A 17,807-nucleotide genomic window follows, 5' to 3' on the forward strand; every position below is an offset into this window, starting at 1 on the left:
TGCCGCCATTGCAAGTGCCTTTGCTTCTGCAACTTCTCGAAACCAATGTACCCTGACTCTTGTAGTAGGAGCAAAAATTACATCCATTTCATCATGCTTATTATTAGGAGTTGTAGTTATAAATTTTTAATGCTTTAGTTAACCAAAATCAAATTCCAATCCTTGATTATTTCTCATTATGATTATTAGAAGTTGTAGTCATAAGGCTTTAGCTAACCAAAATCAAATTTCAATCCTTGATTGTAAATATAAAAATGGAAAGATTGTGAAACTCGTAAATCTTTACTACTATAAGCACAACAATTGTTGGTAAAAACCTTTAAAACAAATTAATGAAAAGTTCTTCCTAAGCAGATCAACCATTGATGGTGGGCATACCTATCCACCCGCAGTTTATGCCAAATCAAATTACACCAAGGGACATCTGGGAGCTTAAGTCTGATATTCTCCCATATATGCCAGGTTCTGATTTTGTGAATATGAGTAGTGCTTCATAAGATCATGTCTTCTCTTTTCAGGTCAAAAGGAGGTCTGTCAAAGTTATGGAGCCAAGACTGTAATCATGGGTGAATGTGATGGATTCTGGAGCTAGGACTTGGCAAAACCCATGTGCATGTGGTTAGAAGAGCAGCAACCTTGGCGGTGTGACTCGAACAAGATTGCGCAATAAGCAAGTCATTTTTTTCAGTGGTCAAGCATTGATTATGCCACCATGGATCAAACCAAAGAGAAGTTCTAAGATATTGTCAATGTAAAGGAGATAAACTGTAAGGCCAGGGGCCTGAGATTTAGAATTTTTCTCCAGATCCAAGAGCAGCCTGTGAGGATAGTCATTGTCCAGAATTTGTGTCTTTTGAGAGCTGTAGAATTGATCCATGAGGGCCAGAGAGATGAAGATTTTCCAACCACTTTACAAAAAAGAGTCAGGATTAGAGCATGATTCCAGTCTTCAGAATTTTTTAGATTTAGACCTCCTTCCTGATGAGGTAAGCAAACCATCTCCCAACTGACCTTAGCTCCTCCAATTTATCTGTCACATTTCCATAAGAACTGGTGAATAATTATTTGATGAGTTTATGCACAGCCCCTGGGAGAATGAAATGAGGGGACCAGAAGCCCTGTATTGAGAAGAGTATAAGTCTGATCAATTGGACCCTCCTTGCAAAGGAGAGTAAGAGGTTGGTCTAGTTATGTATCCTTGCTGTTAGTTTAGAAATCGGGGGCATGCATTCATTAATGTTAAGCTTGGTAGTAATCAGTGGCACTCCCAGAAACTTTACTGGAAATTGACCATGAGAAATGCTATGTTGTCTATCAAACCAAGAAATCACTTCATTGTCACAATTACAAAATAAACTGTGCTTTTATGAATACTAGGATGTAGATCACTGAGATCGGAAAAAAATAGTCAAGGAATTCATAATATAAGTTATGGATTGCTTGTCACCTCTAGTAAAGAACTAAACATTGTCTGCAAAATTTAAATGGGTAATTTGTATTTTCTTACACTTCCAATGATGTTTGAATGAGGCAGGCTTCTGAGTTAGCAGACAGGATAAAATATTCATAGCAATAGTAAACAGGTATGGGACAAGGGGTCTCCTTGTATCAAGCCTTTACCACCACAAAAATAACCACGGACTGCTCCAATAATCTTGACTGAATACCAAAGAATGGTGATGCAAGTCTGAACCCAATTAACAAACTGGTCTAGGAAATGCATTTTTTTCATAGCTGCAAAAATGAAGTCCTGCCTTATAGAATCAAAAGTTTTTGTGAAGATCTATTTTCAAGGCACATTCAGGAACACCAGTTTCCCTGTTATATCCCCTAAATAATTCCTGGGCCATAAGAATATTGTGAGTGATGCTTTTTCCATTAATAAAAGCAGATTGAGCTATATTTATAACCTGAGGCGTGATATTCTTCATTCTAGAAGCAAGGATCTTGGTTATGCACTTTTAAATGCAACAGAGCATAAAAAAATATAGGCCTGAAATCCCCCATAAAAGTAGGAGATAAGGTCTTGGGTATCAGAGAAATAGATGTGGAAATTATGCCAATATGCATCTGGTTTGTAGAGGAAAAATGCTTAATAGCCTCACAGAAGGTAGAACCAACAATATCCCATGTCTGCAAGAAGAACTCTAACGTAAAACCATCTGGCCTAGGGCCTTGTTCTTTTTCATTGATTTCAAGGTTTTGAGAATAGAGTCAGAAGTGACTGGTTTTGTGATCATGGTTTCTTGGTGACTTGTGATAGTAGAGCACTAAAAACCTTCCAACTGCAGTCATTGTGAATAGAAGGTGTACCGATAGATTTCTGAAAAAAATCTACAGCAGCTTTTCCCACATTTCTCTAAATAAACACCAATGTACCAGTATGATCTTCAATAGCTAAGATTTTGTTGTGATTCCAATTTGATTTTGTCTGATTGAAAAAAAAAAGCTATTATTTCCAGCTCCTAGTTTTAACCATCTCACCTGGCTTTTTGTTTAAGAAAATTTTCTTCTAATGTCAAACAATGTTCCAAATGCACTGAGGCTTTCATTTCTTTATTGACTAGCATAGCATCTGTGGGAGTTGTGACCAGAACATCCTGAATTTTATGTAATTTCTATCTGGATTTACTGACATTACTATTGCCCTTGTTTAACTTGATGAGCTCATGTTTAACCAGTTTAAGTTTTCTGCATAATATGGACATAGGATCTCCATACCAAGGTGTGATCCAAGACTGAGTAAGAGCCTCCCTGAACCCTACAAGATCACACATGAATGTAAAATATTGAAAATGCTTGCTATTTTTCTCTAATTTCATAGGAACTTGTAAGAGCAGGGGACAATGGTCCACTAAACCCCTTTGGTTGATGAGAAACGTGCTTTCAGTGAACTGCAAAAGCCACTCAGCATTAGCAAGCATTCTGTCTAACCTTTTGTGTATTGTGTGAAGAGTTCTTTTGTTAGTTTTGATGTGGTCTAAACCAGTTGGGGAAACACAATCTCTGAAATTTAGCATATAGGGAGTCCAGGGCTTCCTACCCCCCAACACCTCACTAGGATCATGAATATAGTTAAAGTCACCAGATAAGCACCATGGCCCATTAATAGAATTATTGAGCCTAATAACATAAAGATGATGTATTATTGATGCAGAAAATAAATTAAAATTTTATTTGGAAATTTTTAATGGTTTTTTATAAATAAAATAAATATAAAGGATATTATAGTTGATGCGGTGATAATTGAGTAAAATTATTTAAGTGTGTAAAATGAAGTATTTATTAATGGTTAAATTTTTTTCTAGTAGAGAAGTTGAACATGTGTGTGCAATTAATAAATTAAAAATAATAATTAGACAGTGTCTAAAGATGGATCATAGATTAGTAGAATAAGTGATTCCCTAAAATTTAAATTTTCGAGACTGAGTGTAGACAAGTAATTTAGCGATGAAAATATTTTATAAGTATTTTAAAAAAAATAATTTGATATATTTAATGGGTTCCAATAGTATTCATTTATTTATTTTGGTGATGAATAATATTCTATTTTATTGGCGGATAGAGCTTTAGTAGTTCGCGAAATATTCGGACCCGACTAAGGAGTATAAGTTGTTGGATTTATTTTAAGTGTGATTTTTGGATATCGAGGCAAATTATTACTTTTACCCGACTCTTTCAGCAATTTTTTCGTGAAATTATTATGAATGTTTTTTGATATTATTATTCATTCAGTTATTTTCAGAAAACTGTTTCAAATGAATATTTTGAGTGAAAATGATTGTGTGTAATAATTAATTATATAAAAATTCTTTATTAACGTACGAGACAAATATATTGTTCTCGAGTCGATCCCATTGTTCAGGATGTCTTTTAAAATTTATTCGTTAACAGTTTGACTCATTGTTCGTGTCAACCATATTCGATTTCACTCGGATAATTCCTATTCTTCTGGATTATCCATTTTGCTTGAACTCGAAACCTGGCCCATTGTTCCGGTCAATTACATTAAATATATGGATGATTATGTGGCTAGGGAATTCTTAGAAATTAACTCTTGTTATCATCTTAATTAAACACTGCTCATCATTTTATTCGGTATTGTTTTATCGGTTATTTCCTTTTATTCTAAATAACCAAATAAATTTCTTTGAACTCAATTAGTCTCTTATTTCGAGATGATTAAATTTATTGAAGATAGGGCGGCGCATTGTTCGTGTCGTCCAAATACAAATATTTATTAACTTATGATTTAGTTCATTATTCAGGCTAAAATAGTTTATTTGACAAGTTTGACTCTATGTCAGACGTGATGAGTAAACTTTTCAATTAAAACATTTTTAGTTCTATTTTTCAAAATTAATATTCGGGGACTCATATTCTGAACTGGTCAACATGATCAATGACGAAAGATCATGGCGATGCGAATTATTTTATACAATGGATCGGATATAATTTTTGGCTCGTGTGTGACCGGGTTGAAAACCCATTACTTTATGCTAGCAAAAATTAAATTTTGGGCAGGTCTTGTCTTGGGGGAGTTGATCACATCCATGCAAGGACTATAGGAGGACAATACTTTCGACATGGTAGTTGATCGCACCATGGGTATCGGGATGGAAGACCAGTATTCTAAAATTCTTTTCCTGTTGATCAAATAAGTGATTATGGGTTTTTTTTTGGAATATATGTGAATTAAGTTTCAGATAAGTGATGATTGATTTCTTCTCCTGAAATATATGTGAATTTCAGATAAGCGATGATGAAATTCCTCTTATCAAATATATGTGACTTAAAATTTCAAAATTCATGTTTCTATGTTAAACTGTGATATTTTGAATAGTGGATCTTTTGAATATTTATCAGTCAATCTATTTTAATATGACTCTTGATCCTAGTAGTTTAGTAGATAACTTGCTGAGTATTTTAAGTGCTCACTCTTGCTATTATTATATTTTTTAGCTGTTATACTTGAAAATGATGAAACTCGCCAAACGTGCAGCAGAGGAACGGAATACTCCAGAGCACGTATGACGATAGTTAGATTCATCGTGCCAGAAGTACTCCCTAAGGCTTCTTTACTGTCTCAGAGTTGTAAAGTGACAATGTGTGTATCCGTCGATCTGTGGGGGTTTAGCAAGACTATTTGTGTACTTTTGTTATTTTATTTATCGTTGTAATAATAAACAGGTATCTGATGCACTGCATGACGTGATGACCTAAATCTGCGGAAAGGCGGGTTTGGGGGCGTTATAATAGAAATTGTTGTATTATCAAATCTATATTACATATTTATTTAATTTTAATATTATTAAACAAAAATTATTATTGTGTCTATTATTATTTTATAAAATTACATTATGAAAAAACTAGTAAAAAATTCCAAAAATTCTTCTATTTTTTAAATTCTCTTCTAGCCGTAAAGATTACATCCCCTTGGATGATACTTATTGGGAGTTGTAGTCATAATGCTTTAGTTAACCAAAATCAAATTTCAATTTGTGATTATTTCTCATTATGATTATTAGGAGTTGTAGTCATAATGCTTTAGTTAACCAAAATCAAATTTCAATCCTTGATTGTAAATATAAAAAATGAAAAAATTGTAAAACTCGTAAATCTTTAATACTATAAGCACAACCATTGTTGGTAAAAAAACTTTAAAACAAATTAATGAGAAATAAAATATAGAAAAAATATTATTTATTTTAATATCCAAAATACTCTTCACACTCATCAATAACATATAGCTATATAATTATAGAATTCATTTTGGAAACTATTTAAAGAAATTAAAGATTCGAGTCCCCTTAACTAGACTTTATAATATATATTTCAAAATATAAGGAAAAATATTAGTCAAGATGAATTCAAATATATATTATATAATTATATTATATATATAATGAACATATATATAAATATAAATATATAATAAAATATATATTAAAAAAATGCATGCATCACATCATTAGTTTAATTAAATCATGAAAATGAAAATTTTATATTGTTAACCAAGATAACAAATCATAATGATCAATATATGTATACTTAGATTAAGTCCAAATACAAATTTTAGATGGTAAGTACATAGAAATACATGTTTTAGTAGGTAGCAAAGTAGAAATTAGGTTGTAAGTACATTAAATGTAAATACATATTTTAGGTAACAAGTAGAAATTATATATATAACAACAAAAAATGATCATAAATTTGTTTGAAAGGAAAAGTTACTCGTTTGTAACGTATAAAAATCCTAATTATTAAAAAAAAGTTTGAATGTTGAATTTGAATATTTTGGTAAATTTGGAATGGTCATGGCCATATAGACAATAACAAGCTCCCAGGATCGGTTCAACAAATTAAATACAGGACAAAAAAGTGAATAATTATTAATAATGGTAACAAAATTTATATCTATAGAGAGAAAATATTACAATTTACGGCTGAGATTTACTAATTATATTCATTATTACCAACCCCTCCCCCATTGCCATGAACTTTAACAATATAATTAAACCGTTTTAAATCCAAATCCATGCCAATCTACAAAGCATGCATACTTAATTTTCTATGACTTTTTTTTACTGGAATTTACTGTAAAAATGAAATTGTATTTCCTCGAATCGGATATACATGGAGGAAGCCACCTAAGTTATTTTAGGAATAGCAACGTCACATTCGAATCAGATATTGTAAAATTTCAATCTAAATTTAAATATTTTCGGATTATTTAAATTCAAATTAATCGGGTTTCGGTCAGATCGTGTATTTCTCGGATTTCCGAAATTACGGATAATGTAATCAATTTTAATATTATTAACACATATAAACATCATTAATTGTATTTATATAATAATTAAAATTAAAATTAATAAATTATTATGTAGTCAAACACATTATATTGCACGAGGTTTACATAATAAGTGAAATCTAAAATATGTTAATAACATAATATTTAGGATTCTATAAAGAGTAAATCTTAAACAAGAAAATTTGAGTTTGAAAAAAAGAATTATGATTGATTAAATTAGTGTCGACAATCCTTACATTAGTATATTACCACTCAAATAATAAAATAAAATTATGTGAATTAAATGTTTTAAATCTAAAATATTATATATAATGTATTCGGTAAACATTGTATAGTATTATATATCAAAATTTAAAATTTTGGATCCGATATATTCAAAATTTCGGGAATTTCATATAGAGTATTCATCTATCCGTTTTATTTTACAAAATGAGAATAGCAAAATTGTAATTAAGAGTGAATATGAAGGGTGGTTTTTAGAGCCCGGGACTAAGTTTGGGTTTATAACAAGAGACAGCTCTCTGAAAGAACCAACTTCACTTTCTTCCCAAACTAAAACTAAAAAAACATCATTCGAACATTTTAAGGAACAAGAATCTAAGCAAATGGCCTCCTCCGACCAGGTAATAAAAACCTTGCAACCCCATTTCCATAATTCAACACTAGATCACCCTCATTTCACGGCGGCGCAGTCGCCGGAGCCACCATCCCACCTGAATTTTTCAACTGTTTCTTTCATTTTTTGCACTTTTTTACAACAAAATTGAATCTTTTTAAGTGGGATTGCTTTTGATCTTATGTTTGAATGCTCCATTGGTGTTTAAGTAATTGTTTATGTGTGTTTGATTTTTTTTTTTACAATGATGTGTTGTTTTTGTTTTTGCAGTTAGAGGCATTGAAAAAAGCTTATGCTGATGTAATCTTGAATACAAACAGAGAAGCGGCTGACAGAGTCATGGCTGCGGAGAGGAAAGCTCAACAATTTGAGGCTGCAATACAAAAGACGAAAGATGAGGCGGTTCAGATTATGGTTAGGCTCAAAAAGCAGATGGATGATGGGGTATGATTCTGATCTTTTTATGTGATTGTTTTTTATGTATGTATAGATTGAATTGTTTATTTTCTAGACATACATTTGCTGTCATGTTCGGGATTGTGTATTTGGAATTGTTAAAATCTTTGTTGTTTCGTGATATAGCCTAATGGTTTATAAAAAAAAAATCAGTCTTTATTACTTTGGATTAGTTCTTTCGGAGAGTGATGCATTTTGGTTTACAAGCAGGGCCACTCTATATAATCTTACATGAATCACATGTTGAATTCTTTTTCCGTAGACATAAAATTGTCTTGTTGGGATTTTTATATGTGGAATTTTTAAGATCAATGTTGTTTCGTGATTTTGTTAATGGTTCAGCAAAAATTCAGTCTTTATTAGGGGTTGAATTTTTTTGGAGAGATGCATTTTGGTCTACAATCAAGCCCACTTTTTACAGTTTTTACATCAATTATATGGTGAATTCTTTTTTATAGATATGTATGTCGTCTTGTTTGGGTTTGTGTGTTTTGGATATTTTTAGCATCTGTGTTGTTTCGTGATTTAGTTAATGGTTGAGTAAATAAAATTCAGTCCATATTACTTTTGTTGCAATTTTGATCTACAATCAAGACCATTCCTTTTCAATCACACGAAACATTCGTCGCACTTTTTATTTTTTCTACTATGGGCTAATTGTTCTATGAGGTTGCCTTGATGATGCAGAATTCTGTGCCCTTTGTGTTTCTTTTAAGGAATTGATTGAGTTTGAACTAGTTTTTGGTGGGAGCTTGTGTTAATATATTTATGTTCTACTAATCTATGTATATCAAGGCCCAAATTTAATCTTGTTTCTAGATGTCAGTTTACATGTTCATGTTTCTAATTGTTAATATATTCTTTCTTTTACAGTTTCAGGGTTTTAAATTCTAGTTAATGGTAGACTGTGTTGTAGTTTAATTTGAATAGATTGAGCTTAGGAAAGATATTATGAGATTGAAACACAATTTATTTTTGGAGAACCCTACTCTCTTAAACCAGACTCGTGTTGGTATTTAAAGCTCGAATAATTAAATTACATATCTAACATGTTTCCTACGTTTAAAATAAATCTGTTTTTTAAATTCCCACTCAAGTGCAATTCTGGTTATCTCCAACTTGTAAACTTAGCAGATACAAAGCTGTATGAACTAACACTGGAATACAGTAAACTGCATTTTCATTTTAAATTTGAGTTTCTTCAGCTCCATGCTTTTGGTGTTCTCTTTCTGTTAGACATCTCTTTAGTGGATCCAATCTTACATTTCTGACACAATGTATCACAATTGCAGATTAGTGAAGCAAACATGTTATCTCAAAATCAACAACAAAAGATTGAAGAACTTGAGGCACAGCTTCAGGAAGCGGAGGATGTAGTGACCGAGCTCAGAGAAAAGGTAAGATATGAGGAGGCTAAATCTGATCGGTTGTCCAGGAGCAACATGCAGCTCAGAGAAAAGGCAAGATATGAGGAAGCTCAATCTGTTCGGTTGGAGAGGAGCAACATGCAGCTCAGAGAAAAGGTTAGATACGAGGAAGCTAAATCTGATCGGTTGGCCAGGAGCAATGTGCAGCACCTGGACCAACATAATTATGCTGATCCATACGCCGATGGAAGGAATCGCGGGAAATTCATCCAACTTCGCCCTCCCTTAGAGTTTCAGAAAGATTCTCTAGTAGCTTTTCACAATCCTTATCTGAATCAAAGGACCGAATCCCATATGTGCTCTAGCAAACATCAGATGCGACATTTATCTGGTTCCATGCATGAGTTACCTTCTATAATACTTAGAAGCAAGAAGCACAATTTTTCCACCAACGCCTGCACCCAGAGAATTCAGGCATGTGACAGGAACATCTTGGACAATAAGTTGTCTCTATCAAGACAACCAGATGAAGCAAGTAGCCAGGGCAATGTCGAAGGAGCCAAAAAGGATATTAGCACATGCAAGGTTACCTTCAATGAGGTTCACAAGATGTTCAATACCGAGAGCAAAGAAGTGGAGTGCTCTAGAGAACCTCAGATGCGGCATTTATATGGCGCCATGCATGAATTACCTTCTATAATACGTAGAAGCAAGATGCACAATCTTTCCAGAAACGCCAGCACTCAGAGAATTCACGCATGTGAAAGGAACATTTTGGACAATGAGTTGTCTCTATCAAGACAGACAGATAATGCGAGTAGGCAGGGAAATGTCGAAGGAGCAAAAAGGGATATTAGCACAGGCAAGGTTACCTTCAATGAGGTTCACAAGATGTTCAATATTGAGAGCAAAGAAGTGGTGGGTAAGAATAGCAATATTAGCAGCTGGTATGAAGTCCAGCCTACAAAACTGATTCCAGAAGAAGTTGAAACAGCTCCTAAGCATAGGATTAGTAGAACTAGTAGAAGAAATTTCAATGATAAAGAAGGCGACACTGAAAAGTTGATCTCTAAGAGTGAGCCTCCAGTTAATAGGAAAGGTAAAAGTGTTTTAGGCAAGAAGACCCCTACTAAACTTTTCATGAAGGGACATGAAACTCCTGGTGTTCCTCACTCAGACCCTCGTGCCAAATCAGTTGAGAACAAATCACAGCCTAATGAAGATCCTACACTCAGGATGCAAGAGTTATCCTCGGATATAGCAGGCATGGAGACACGACCAGAGTGTGCAAAAGCTACTGAAACAAATGGCAATGATAAAGAAGGTGACGCTGAAAAGCTGATATCTAAAGGTGAGCCTCCGGTTCATAAATTGGTGCCTTCTGTTAAGGAAGGCCCCTCTACAAAAAGCTCAGATATTCAGGTTTCTAAATACAACCTAAAGAAAGTTGATGAACCTATTTTACAACCTATGCTCAAAACTACCGATGCACCAGGTAAAGATTCTGCTGTGCAATATTATTTTAAACACACATTCCAAAGGAAGCGGAAGAGAGAAACTGTAAGCATCTCTGATGGACATGTCTCAGCTGATAACCACACTCCAGAGAGAAGAAAGGGAACACCACTTGCATCTGAAGAGCCGTCGAAGTCTAGCTTCTTAGCTGATTCATCTTTCAAAAGCAGGCAGTGAGCACAGGATGTTTGCCAGGTTGGTTATTTGTGTTTGTGTTCTCACACTCTATGTAAAAGTTTTCCGTTCTTTTTAGTATAAGATATATATTTTTGTGTGTGCCCTAGCATTTAAAATCTTGTGATGAAGATCCTGTGTTATATAGTAATTGATATATATCGGAGAGCTTTTTGTTGAGTTAGAACATGTCCAAGTGAGGCCCTAATTTTTAGGAAATTTTGTTTTCATGCTCGTCTGTGCGCACACCTATTTTTAACATTATATGCGTTTCATATAGATGATTTAGAGTGTAATTAATGAGGCTTGGTAGATAACCTACGATTGGTTATGTGGGATGTCTAGATGTGGCAGGTATGGGGCTTTGGTAGACGGCAGGCTAGTCCAATTGCCTTAAGCCTCCTTGGACAATCACTTCTATTACATGATAACCCGTAAGACTTTCTTTCAGACAAAATATTAATAATTGCAGTTGCTTTTGTGGTTTTATTTACAGCAAGAAACTGTTTCTTCCAGTTCCATCTTTGGTCATCCTATATGTACTTCTTATACCTTTTATGCTTTGAAGTTTCTAAATTCACATATCAACCTTTTCCTCCCTTTTATGCCCTAAAGAACTGCTAGGATTTTATTACTGAGATCAGATATAATTTTTGATACTGATCGTATTTCTATATATTTATAAATGATGCCAGATTTATGACTCTTTAGATTTTCTAAAATTTAATGCTTTTGAACAATTTTTGCATATACAAATACTGTTTGCTTCTTTAATATATAAACCATTCCATTAAAATATTGTTTGATAGGGTTTTGTTCCCGTATTATATTATATAATTCTGCTTACTTCAGTAACTTTCTTGGAGGATGATGTGTGTGTGTTCACTTTATCTAATGGTCCTAGAATAGTTATAACAGGTCAACTGAAGTGATGTTGTAAAAACTGGTGGTATTGACTTGGTAGTATCATTTTATTTCTAACATCCTCTTGCAGGTCTTTCCTTTGACTTTTAGAAAAAACTGAGAGTGTGCAGTTGCACGCTACGATTCTAAATTCGGATATTGGTAATAGGAATGATCATTCTTGAAAGGGTTTTTTAGTTGCATTAAATCTGATTTCTGGTCAGAAAATTAATGTGTCCCAGTGCTCTAGTCTTATGGGATGATGTGGTAACATTCTTCTGTCTCCCCTCATGGCTATATGTTAATACATCCCACCTTTCTCTGTTTGCAGCTTTTCTTGTCGGAAAGATGACGCTCATTGTACATCATAGTGTTTTGTGATTAAGAAGAAGAGTTTGTAAAGGTGAAGAGAATGCAGATTAGCACTTCTACAGTGTCAAGGCAAAGATGGTGCTTTCCATGTGAACTGCCAACGTGTGGCTAATTCCAGAGAGCAATATTTGGATTCCAGAGGATACCTTATAGGAACGTCATTTTAAAACTTGTTTTACTGTTTAACTTTGTTGTACCCTTTATATTTCTCTCCCTTTAAACTATCTCTTTCTGTCTGTCTGTCTCTCAAATGGTGACTTTACTATAAGATGTTAGCCTTGTCGTTTACTGAAATGGCAGGGGGTTTCAAGTTTATAAGTAAGCTTTTAGAGTTACTTAATGGTTGGAAAATTTTAGTAAACATATTTAGTTGATTTGATACTTAATGATGTTCGACCTGCAGAAAGTTGTAATAGTTGATTTGCTCAGATTCTCTATGAAACTGAGAGAATGCGCTTCTCTCTACATCTGGCATGTCGGAGAATTTCACTCTTGCTGGTGAACCTAGTAGCGAGTTCTGGCTTGCATTTTGGAGCTCTGGATATAGGGGGTTTATATTTGTAGAGGCAGCACCTCTGCAAGTTATCTGCCATAACTTATCTTAAGCCTTTGTAGCTCTATGAGTTTCTCTACTTTTTCTCAGCTCAGAAGAGTCATACCTAAATGCCTACTTATTACATGATGATTATTAAGCATTCGCATTGTGCCACAGAAAAACAAAGTTAATCTTGCAAAAGATTGTCTTTTTGGTGCACGCAGAATGATGATATGCTTGCTTTTGGTCCTCGATAAATATATCATTTAGAATTATTGATGATATATGGACATTTTTCGCATAGATAATGGTTTTTGGGGGAAATAATATAGTCTCAATCAATATTTCGTATTGATTGAAGTACATATATGTACTATATTATTTATCATTACGTCTTGATCACTTATTCATATTACTTGGTATTGTTTCAGAAAGACATTTCATATGATTTGAGACCTGATAATCCTGGATTCAGTTTTCATCAATACTTCCATTTTTATCTGTAATAATCTTATTTTGCTGTTATGGAACTAGAAACAAATTAATAGTACACCAGGCATCTCCTTCTTGCCAAATAAGACGAGGCATCGTTTCTTACCTGCTTCACATCTTGGCTGTCTTCTCGTTCAACATTTTTCCATTATATCTAAGGCTTATTGCTTATAATCTATAATAGCTCTTTTAACAGATGTATTACGAATTAACTATAACACGCACTCTTGCATCCTCCTGGCAATATCTTCAGGTCATGCTCTCCCCCCGACATTTTACAAAACCTTCCATTCCTTTGATCGAATAGGTTGATTGAAACTATTCATTACGAATGATTTCATTGTACTAAATACAGTTTAAATACAAACAAAACAACCAACAAAGAGTTTTCCCCGGAAAATATTTTCTCTGTACATATGCATTGTGAAAGACTTGAAATCAGTTGTCCAAGTAGTTCCTCATTTGGGACAAATTGCAAACTGATACTTGATACATGGGTATGAAAACGTAAGTGGCAAACAATAGTTTCCAAATCTTAATCAATATGATAGACATAGCATGATAGATATTAATAATACTACTATCCGTTATAGAGCAAGCTAATCCAAATACTGCTCATACAGAGTGTAAAGACACCTCCCTCCACTTCAACGTTGGACGGAAAAATACAGCATGCAAGATGGAAAAATACGGCCTGCAAGTACAGTATTTGTCAAATTCATGATATAAAAAATAGGGCTGAGGTAAGAAGCCTTGAACCATAAATAACAAAAAGTTTGTTAAATTAATCTAGAGGCGTTGAGATGGATTCTATGAGCAGAAAAAACTTCATTGAGTTCAGTTAGAAAGATTACCTAAAATATGAGAGGCCCATTTAACGTAATAAATAAAATCTTATTTCATTAAAATGTTTCAGAATCTATGTTTTACGCTACATAAAATCAATATGAAAGTAGATTTCAAAACTCTTATAAAGAATTCCTAAAACCCGAAATTGCATGTAAATATCTTTCTTATTGCAACTTATTTTACGTGGTTACGTTGATATGGATGTAAGCTAACTAGATTCATATCAGCTCTGAATTTTCGAATTTGCAAATTGATTTAATTAATCAGAACTCTTTTTGTGTATTGAAGATGGTACTAAACTTTAAGAACAGGATAGCAGTCCTTTCAATCTATAACCAAGTAATTTCACTGAAAATCAATTAGATAATTATTTAGATGATAACTAAATAACTACAGTGAAGCTTACCCATATAAACACATCACCTGGTCTTTTGAAGGCATATGATGTGCTGATGTACGTTATGTGGCATTTTGGACAATCTCTGAAAACCCCTGGGAATTGTTATGGACCTCTGCCAATGGATTTACAATAAACCCACTACCATTCTGGAGACGCACTCTTCTATTCTCCGGTTTGATTTCATTCTTAATTGCCATGTTGTGCCTAATAGCCTCCGTTGATGCTGAAATCTGACCTTCTGTTCTTCTCCAGAGCTTAGAATATAAAAACTCTGCACCAGGCAGCCTGCAGCACGTGGTTCCTGCAGAGCGAGTGCCTGATATCCTTCCAGCTGACACTGCCAAATCAAGTGACATCTCATCCAAGGCCAGCTCTAGACCATGGACACGGGATTCCAAAGAACGCATACTATTTTGGGATGTCCCAATAAATCCCTACAATTAACGGTTACAGTAAAAAAAGCTTAATAATGTAAGTAGAATTTTTGCAGAAACCTAAAAAACCAGAATTCATGTGTGATGTGTCAAACATTACATGGTAGACAGCAAATAAAGGCAAAAAGGTATATGGGCTTCATTGGCCTATTTCTCCTCCATCGTAGAAATAAGTAATAAGGCTAAGATCCCAATTGTATGACACTAATTTAGAGGACTAATTGGGATTTAGCAACTTGACATTCTTCATTCCCACAAAAGGCATGCTTAGATGCGCTAAAACCATGTATCAAGATAGAAATGAGGAAAAAATAACTATTCTGCATGTATCAAAGATTTTTCTTTGTTCTTCCCCCCAACTATCCAGGTTGCCAAAGGAATACGTAGTGACGTAGTTTAATAATACTCCCAAAAGCAGCATCCAAAATATATTACAACTTTCATGTTGCTACAATGATATACTCGGGAACATATAATTTCATGAGAAAGTATATTTCCAAGGGTTAAGCATTTTACCTGAAGTAAATTAAACAAACTGGATTGCTGGTTTTCAATTTGAAGAAGCTGCTTGCGAATCAAGACTAGATCCTCATTCTCTTTATGGTTCTCATGATTTTCGACGGCAATGTTAACTTTTGCCACAGATTCTGACATTTCATCACAAGAAAGCACACTCGAGGCAGCTTTAGACCCGTCAAAATTGTGCGTATTTCCCTCAGAGTTCCTACTGAAAAGTTCCCGTCTTGTTTCAAGCTTTGTAAATCTATTGATCTCTTCCACGTCTTTGTTGCATAATTTCTCATTCCTAAATTTAATATCTTCTGAAACAACAGACAATGGAGTTGCAGTTGCAATTTTCCGGTTAGGAGGCTTTTTTTGATCAAGCTTTCTAAACATAGCTGGTCCTGTTTTCCTGTCACTAGACTCTGGAGGATTTCTTTTACCGGAAATCATTGCGGAGGAAGGAGAGACCTTGCTCATCTGAGGAGGTCCAGAATTTATAGAGCGAGTAGATTTGGGGCCAGAAGAATGGCGTGCATTGTTAGGAACTTCTGTCACAACAAAATACAGATTGCATTAAAAACATTGCAAGATAACAAATAAAAAGAGGCAGAAAGGGCAGATAATAAAATGAAAGATTATTGTTAACCCAAATACATCAATTTCTTTTTTGAGCAATAATAGCTAAGAACTAGGTTTCAATATTGCTTAAAGATAACATCAACATAAATTCCATATGCAGTAGATCAAACAATACAAATCTTTTTTTGTTCATTAGATAAAGAAACACTTAAAAAACCAATACCTTTCGAAGAGGATTGAGATTCGGAAAGCGGTGAAACCTCATCAACTGCATCTGGAATTTCCCTCCAAGCTTCCACCATCAGAGTCATAGCCTCTCTCACTACTTTCACCTATAAAATATCCGGAAACACTAACCTCAATATTTAAAATAGCAATTCCGCCTGCACATTAATACCTTCCTACACAAGTAATCGTAATTTTCATCTAATTATATTCAGCTACACATACAATAGTAAAAAACTTTGAGTGTGTATACATTTTAACCACAAATTCAAATTCTATGCAAGTTATTATACCAATCATTCCATTAAATTAAACCTTGTCATGTCGTTTCGCCTCAAACGTCTTCAAACAAGATGCCTTATACTCGGGTAACACATCCCTCTCAACAACTGCTAGCTTCACCAACGCCTCCGCAGCAGCCTTCCTCGCGGCCCAATCCTCACTACTAACAAACTCAACAAAACACTTAACAAAATTCCTCACAATTTGCTCACTCAAACTTCCATTAGTCTCAATTACACTCCCAAAAACAGTCAACAATGCCGCTTTCGCTTTAAAACTCTCAGACCGCAACAACTTCTCCAATCTCGGCACCAACCGCTTCAAAAACACCGGATCCGGATCCGGAGCTCCATCAATCGCAGCAGCAACACATAACGCAGCTCCGATCTGCGAATTCAAATCCTGTTCCGTAACTAACGCGTCAATTAAAGGCTTAATTATCGAAGTAAACGGCGGTTTCGTAATGTGACTCGAAATCGAACTAATGGCGGTGACGCAAGCGGACCGCACCGCCGAGTCGTTGTCGCGGAGACGGCGAATCACGGCGGAGATCAGTTTAGAGAGATGCGGAGAGAGGAGATTGCCGTGAGATTCGGAGAGTAGAGAGACTAGCTTCACACACTGTTTTCTCACCGGCGACTTGTCCGACGAGTCAGTTGTGGTAATTGACGAGATAAACGGCGATAACGAGTCGTGACTCAGTGTTTTCGCAATCGATTCGAGTTCAATTGACGCCGCCGAGTAAGTATCTCGATCGGAAAGTTTGTTGAGGCACGTGAGCACTCGGTGCTTGAACTCACGTGTCATTGTAGCTTGATTTGATGAGTGCTTCGCTACTGCCGCCATTGTTGTACGGACAAGTTCTGTAAGTACTACAACGTTTTATATATAAGTATGTGTCTATAGATAATGTATGTGTTGAAAATTAGATCGTGTTAAACGGCGGTGGTGGAGCGGGGAATTTCCGGCGGCATTATCGCCGGAGAAGTAGATGCAACTGTGACGGTGATGTGTGTGAGTTTGTTACATGAAGTGTGTGTGTGATGTTTGCTTTTTTAAAAGAGTGGGAGAAAGCCGTTTTAATAATGGATAATATATAATATTAAAATAAAAGTGAATAAAGTTGTTAAAATAATGAAATAAATTAAAAAGTGTGAGTTTAGTGAATTATTAAATCCTGCAGAGTTAACTTTTGTGTACCTAGCGACCAACTACTTTATTGGTGGCATATCTTGGTGAAACAGTTTTGGAAAATGCCTAAACGAGTAGATGATACTTATTTATCATGAA

General features: G+C 34.6%; 2 protein-coding genes across 7 annotated transcripts; one reads left to right on the forward strand and one right to left on the reverse strand.

The window, feature by feature from the left end:
• The first annotated feature begins 7,336 nt into the window (after positions 1–7,336).
• On the forward strand, positions 7,337–12,602 carry LOC141717684 (uncharacterized). Of its 4 annotated transcripts, none has more exons than XR_012573734.1 (5): positions 7,337–7,437; positions 7,701–7,874; positions 9,179–10,963; positions 11,288–11,376; positions 12,177–12,602. XR_012573734.1 is itself a non-coding variant. In XM_074519857.1 (5 exons), the coding sequence occupies exons 1-4, from the start codon at positions 7,420–7,422 to the stop codon at positions 10,943–10,945; spliced, it is 1,815 nt and encodes a 604-aa protein (XP_074375958.1). In that variant the 5' UTR covers positions 7,337–7,419; the 3' UTR covers positions 10,946–10,963; positions 12,177–12,602. The 4 variants fall into 4 exon arrangements, 3 of the variants coding, with proteins under 3 accessions (XP_074375958.1, XP_074375957.1, XP_074375959.1); XM_074519857.1 differs by lacking the exon at positions 11,288–11,376 and having other exon boundaries at positions 9,179–10,604; positions 10,749–10,963; XM_074519856.1 differs by lacking the exon at positions 11,288–11,376.
• A 1,003-nt stretch (positions 12,603–13,605) lies between these two features.
• Positions 13,606–17,593, reverse strand: LOC141717685 (TORTIFOLIA1-like protein 4). 3 transcript variants are annotated; one of them, XR_012573736.1, is made up of 5 exons: positions 16,551–17,593; positions 16,234–16,342; positions 15,444–15,976; positions 14,500–14,927; positions 13,606–13,938 (listed from the first exon to the last, which is right to left on the reverse strand). XR_012573736.1 is itself a non-coding variant. In XM_074519860.1 (5 exons), exons 1-4 carry the CDS (start codon positions 17,361–17,363, stop codon positions 14,553–14,555), a joined length of 1,833 nt encoding a protein of 610 aa, XP_074375961.1. In that variant the 5' UTR covers positions 17,364–17,591; the 3' UTR covers positions 13,606–13,938; positions 14,517–14,552. The 3 variants fall into 3 exon arrangements, 1 of the variants encoding a protein (XP_074375961.1); XR_012573735.1 differs by having other exon boundaries at positions 15,444–15,979; positions 16,551–17,591; XM_074519860.1 differs by having other exon boundaries at positions 14,517–14,927; positions 15,444–15,979; positions 16,551–17,591.
• Between the last annotated feature and the right edge of the window lie 214 nt (positions 17,594–17,807).

This window comes from Apium graveolens, chromosome 4 (genome assembly GCF_009905375.1).
Source record: "Apium graveolens cultivar Ventura chromosome 4, ASM990537v1, whole genome shotgun sequence".
Taxonomy (NCBI): Eukaryota; Viridiplantae; Streptophyta; class Magnoliopsida; order Apiales; family Apiaceae; genus Apium; species Apium graveolens.

Bases quoted from the DNA above. Each gene is read 5' to 3' on its own strand.
- LOC141717684 (XM_074519856.1), top strand. The intron at 7,875-9,178 runs GTATGATTCTGA...TCACAATTGCAG, and splicing joins AAAAGCAGATGGATGATGGG to ATTAGTGAAGCAAACATGTT.
- LOC141717685 (XM_074519860.1), bottom strand. From the start codon at position 17,363: ATGGCGGCAGTAGCGAAGCACTCATCAAATCAAGCTACAATGACACGT. The intron at 16,343-16,550 runs GTTTAATTTAAT...GATATTTTATAG, and splicing joins AGGCGAAACGACATGACAAG to GTGAAAGTAGTGAGAGAGGC. The intron at 14,928-15,443 runs GTAAAATGCTTA...CGTTAATTGTAG, and splicing joins GTTTGTTTAATTTACTTCAG to GGATTTATTGGGACATCCCA.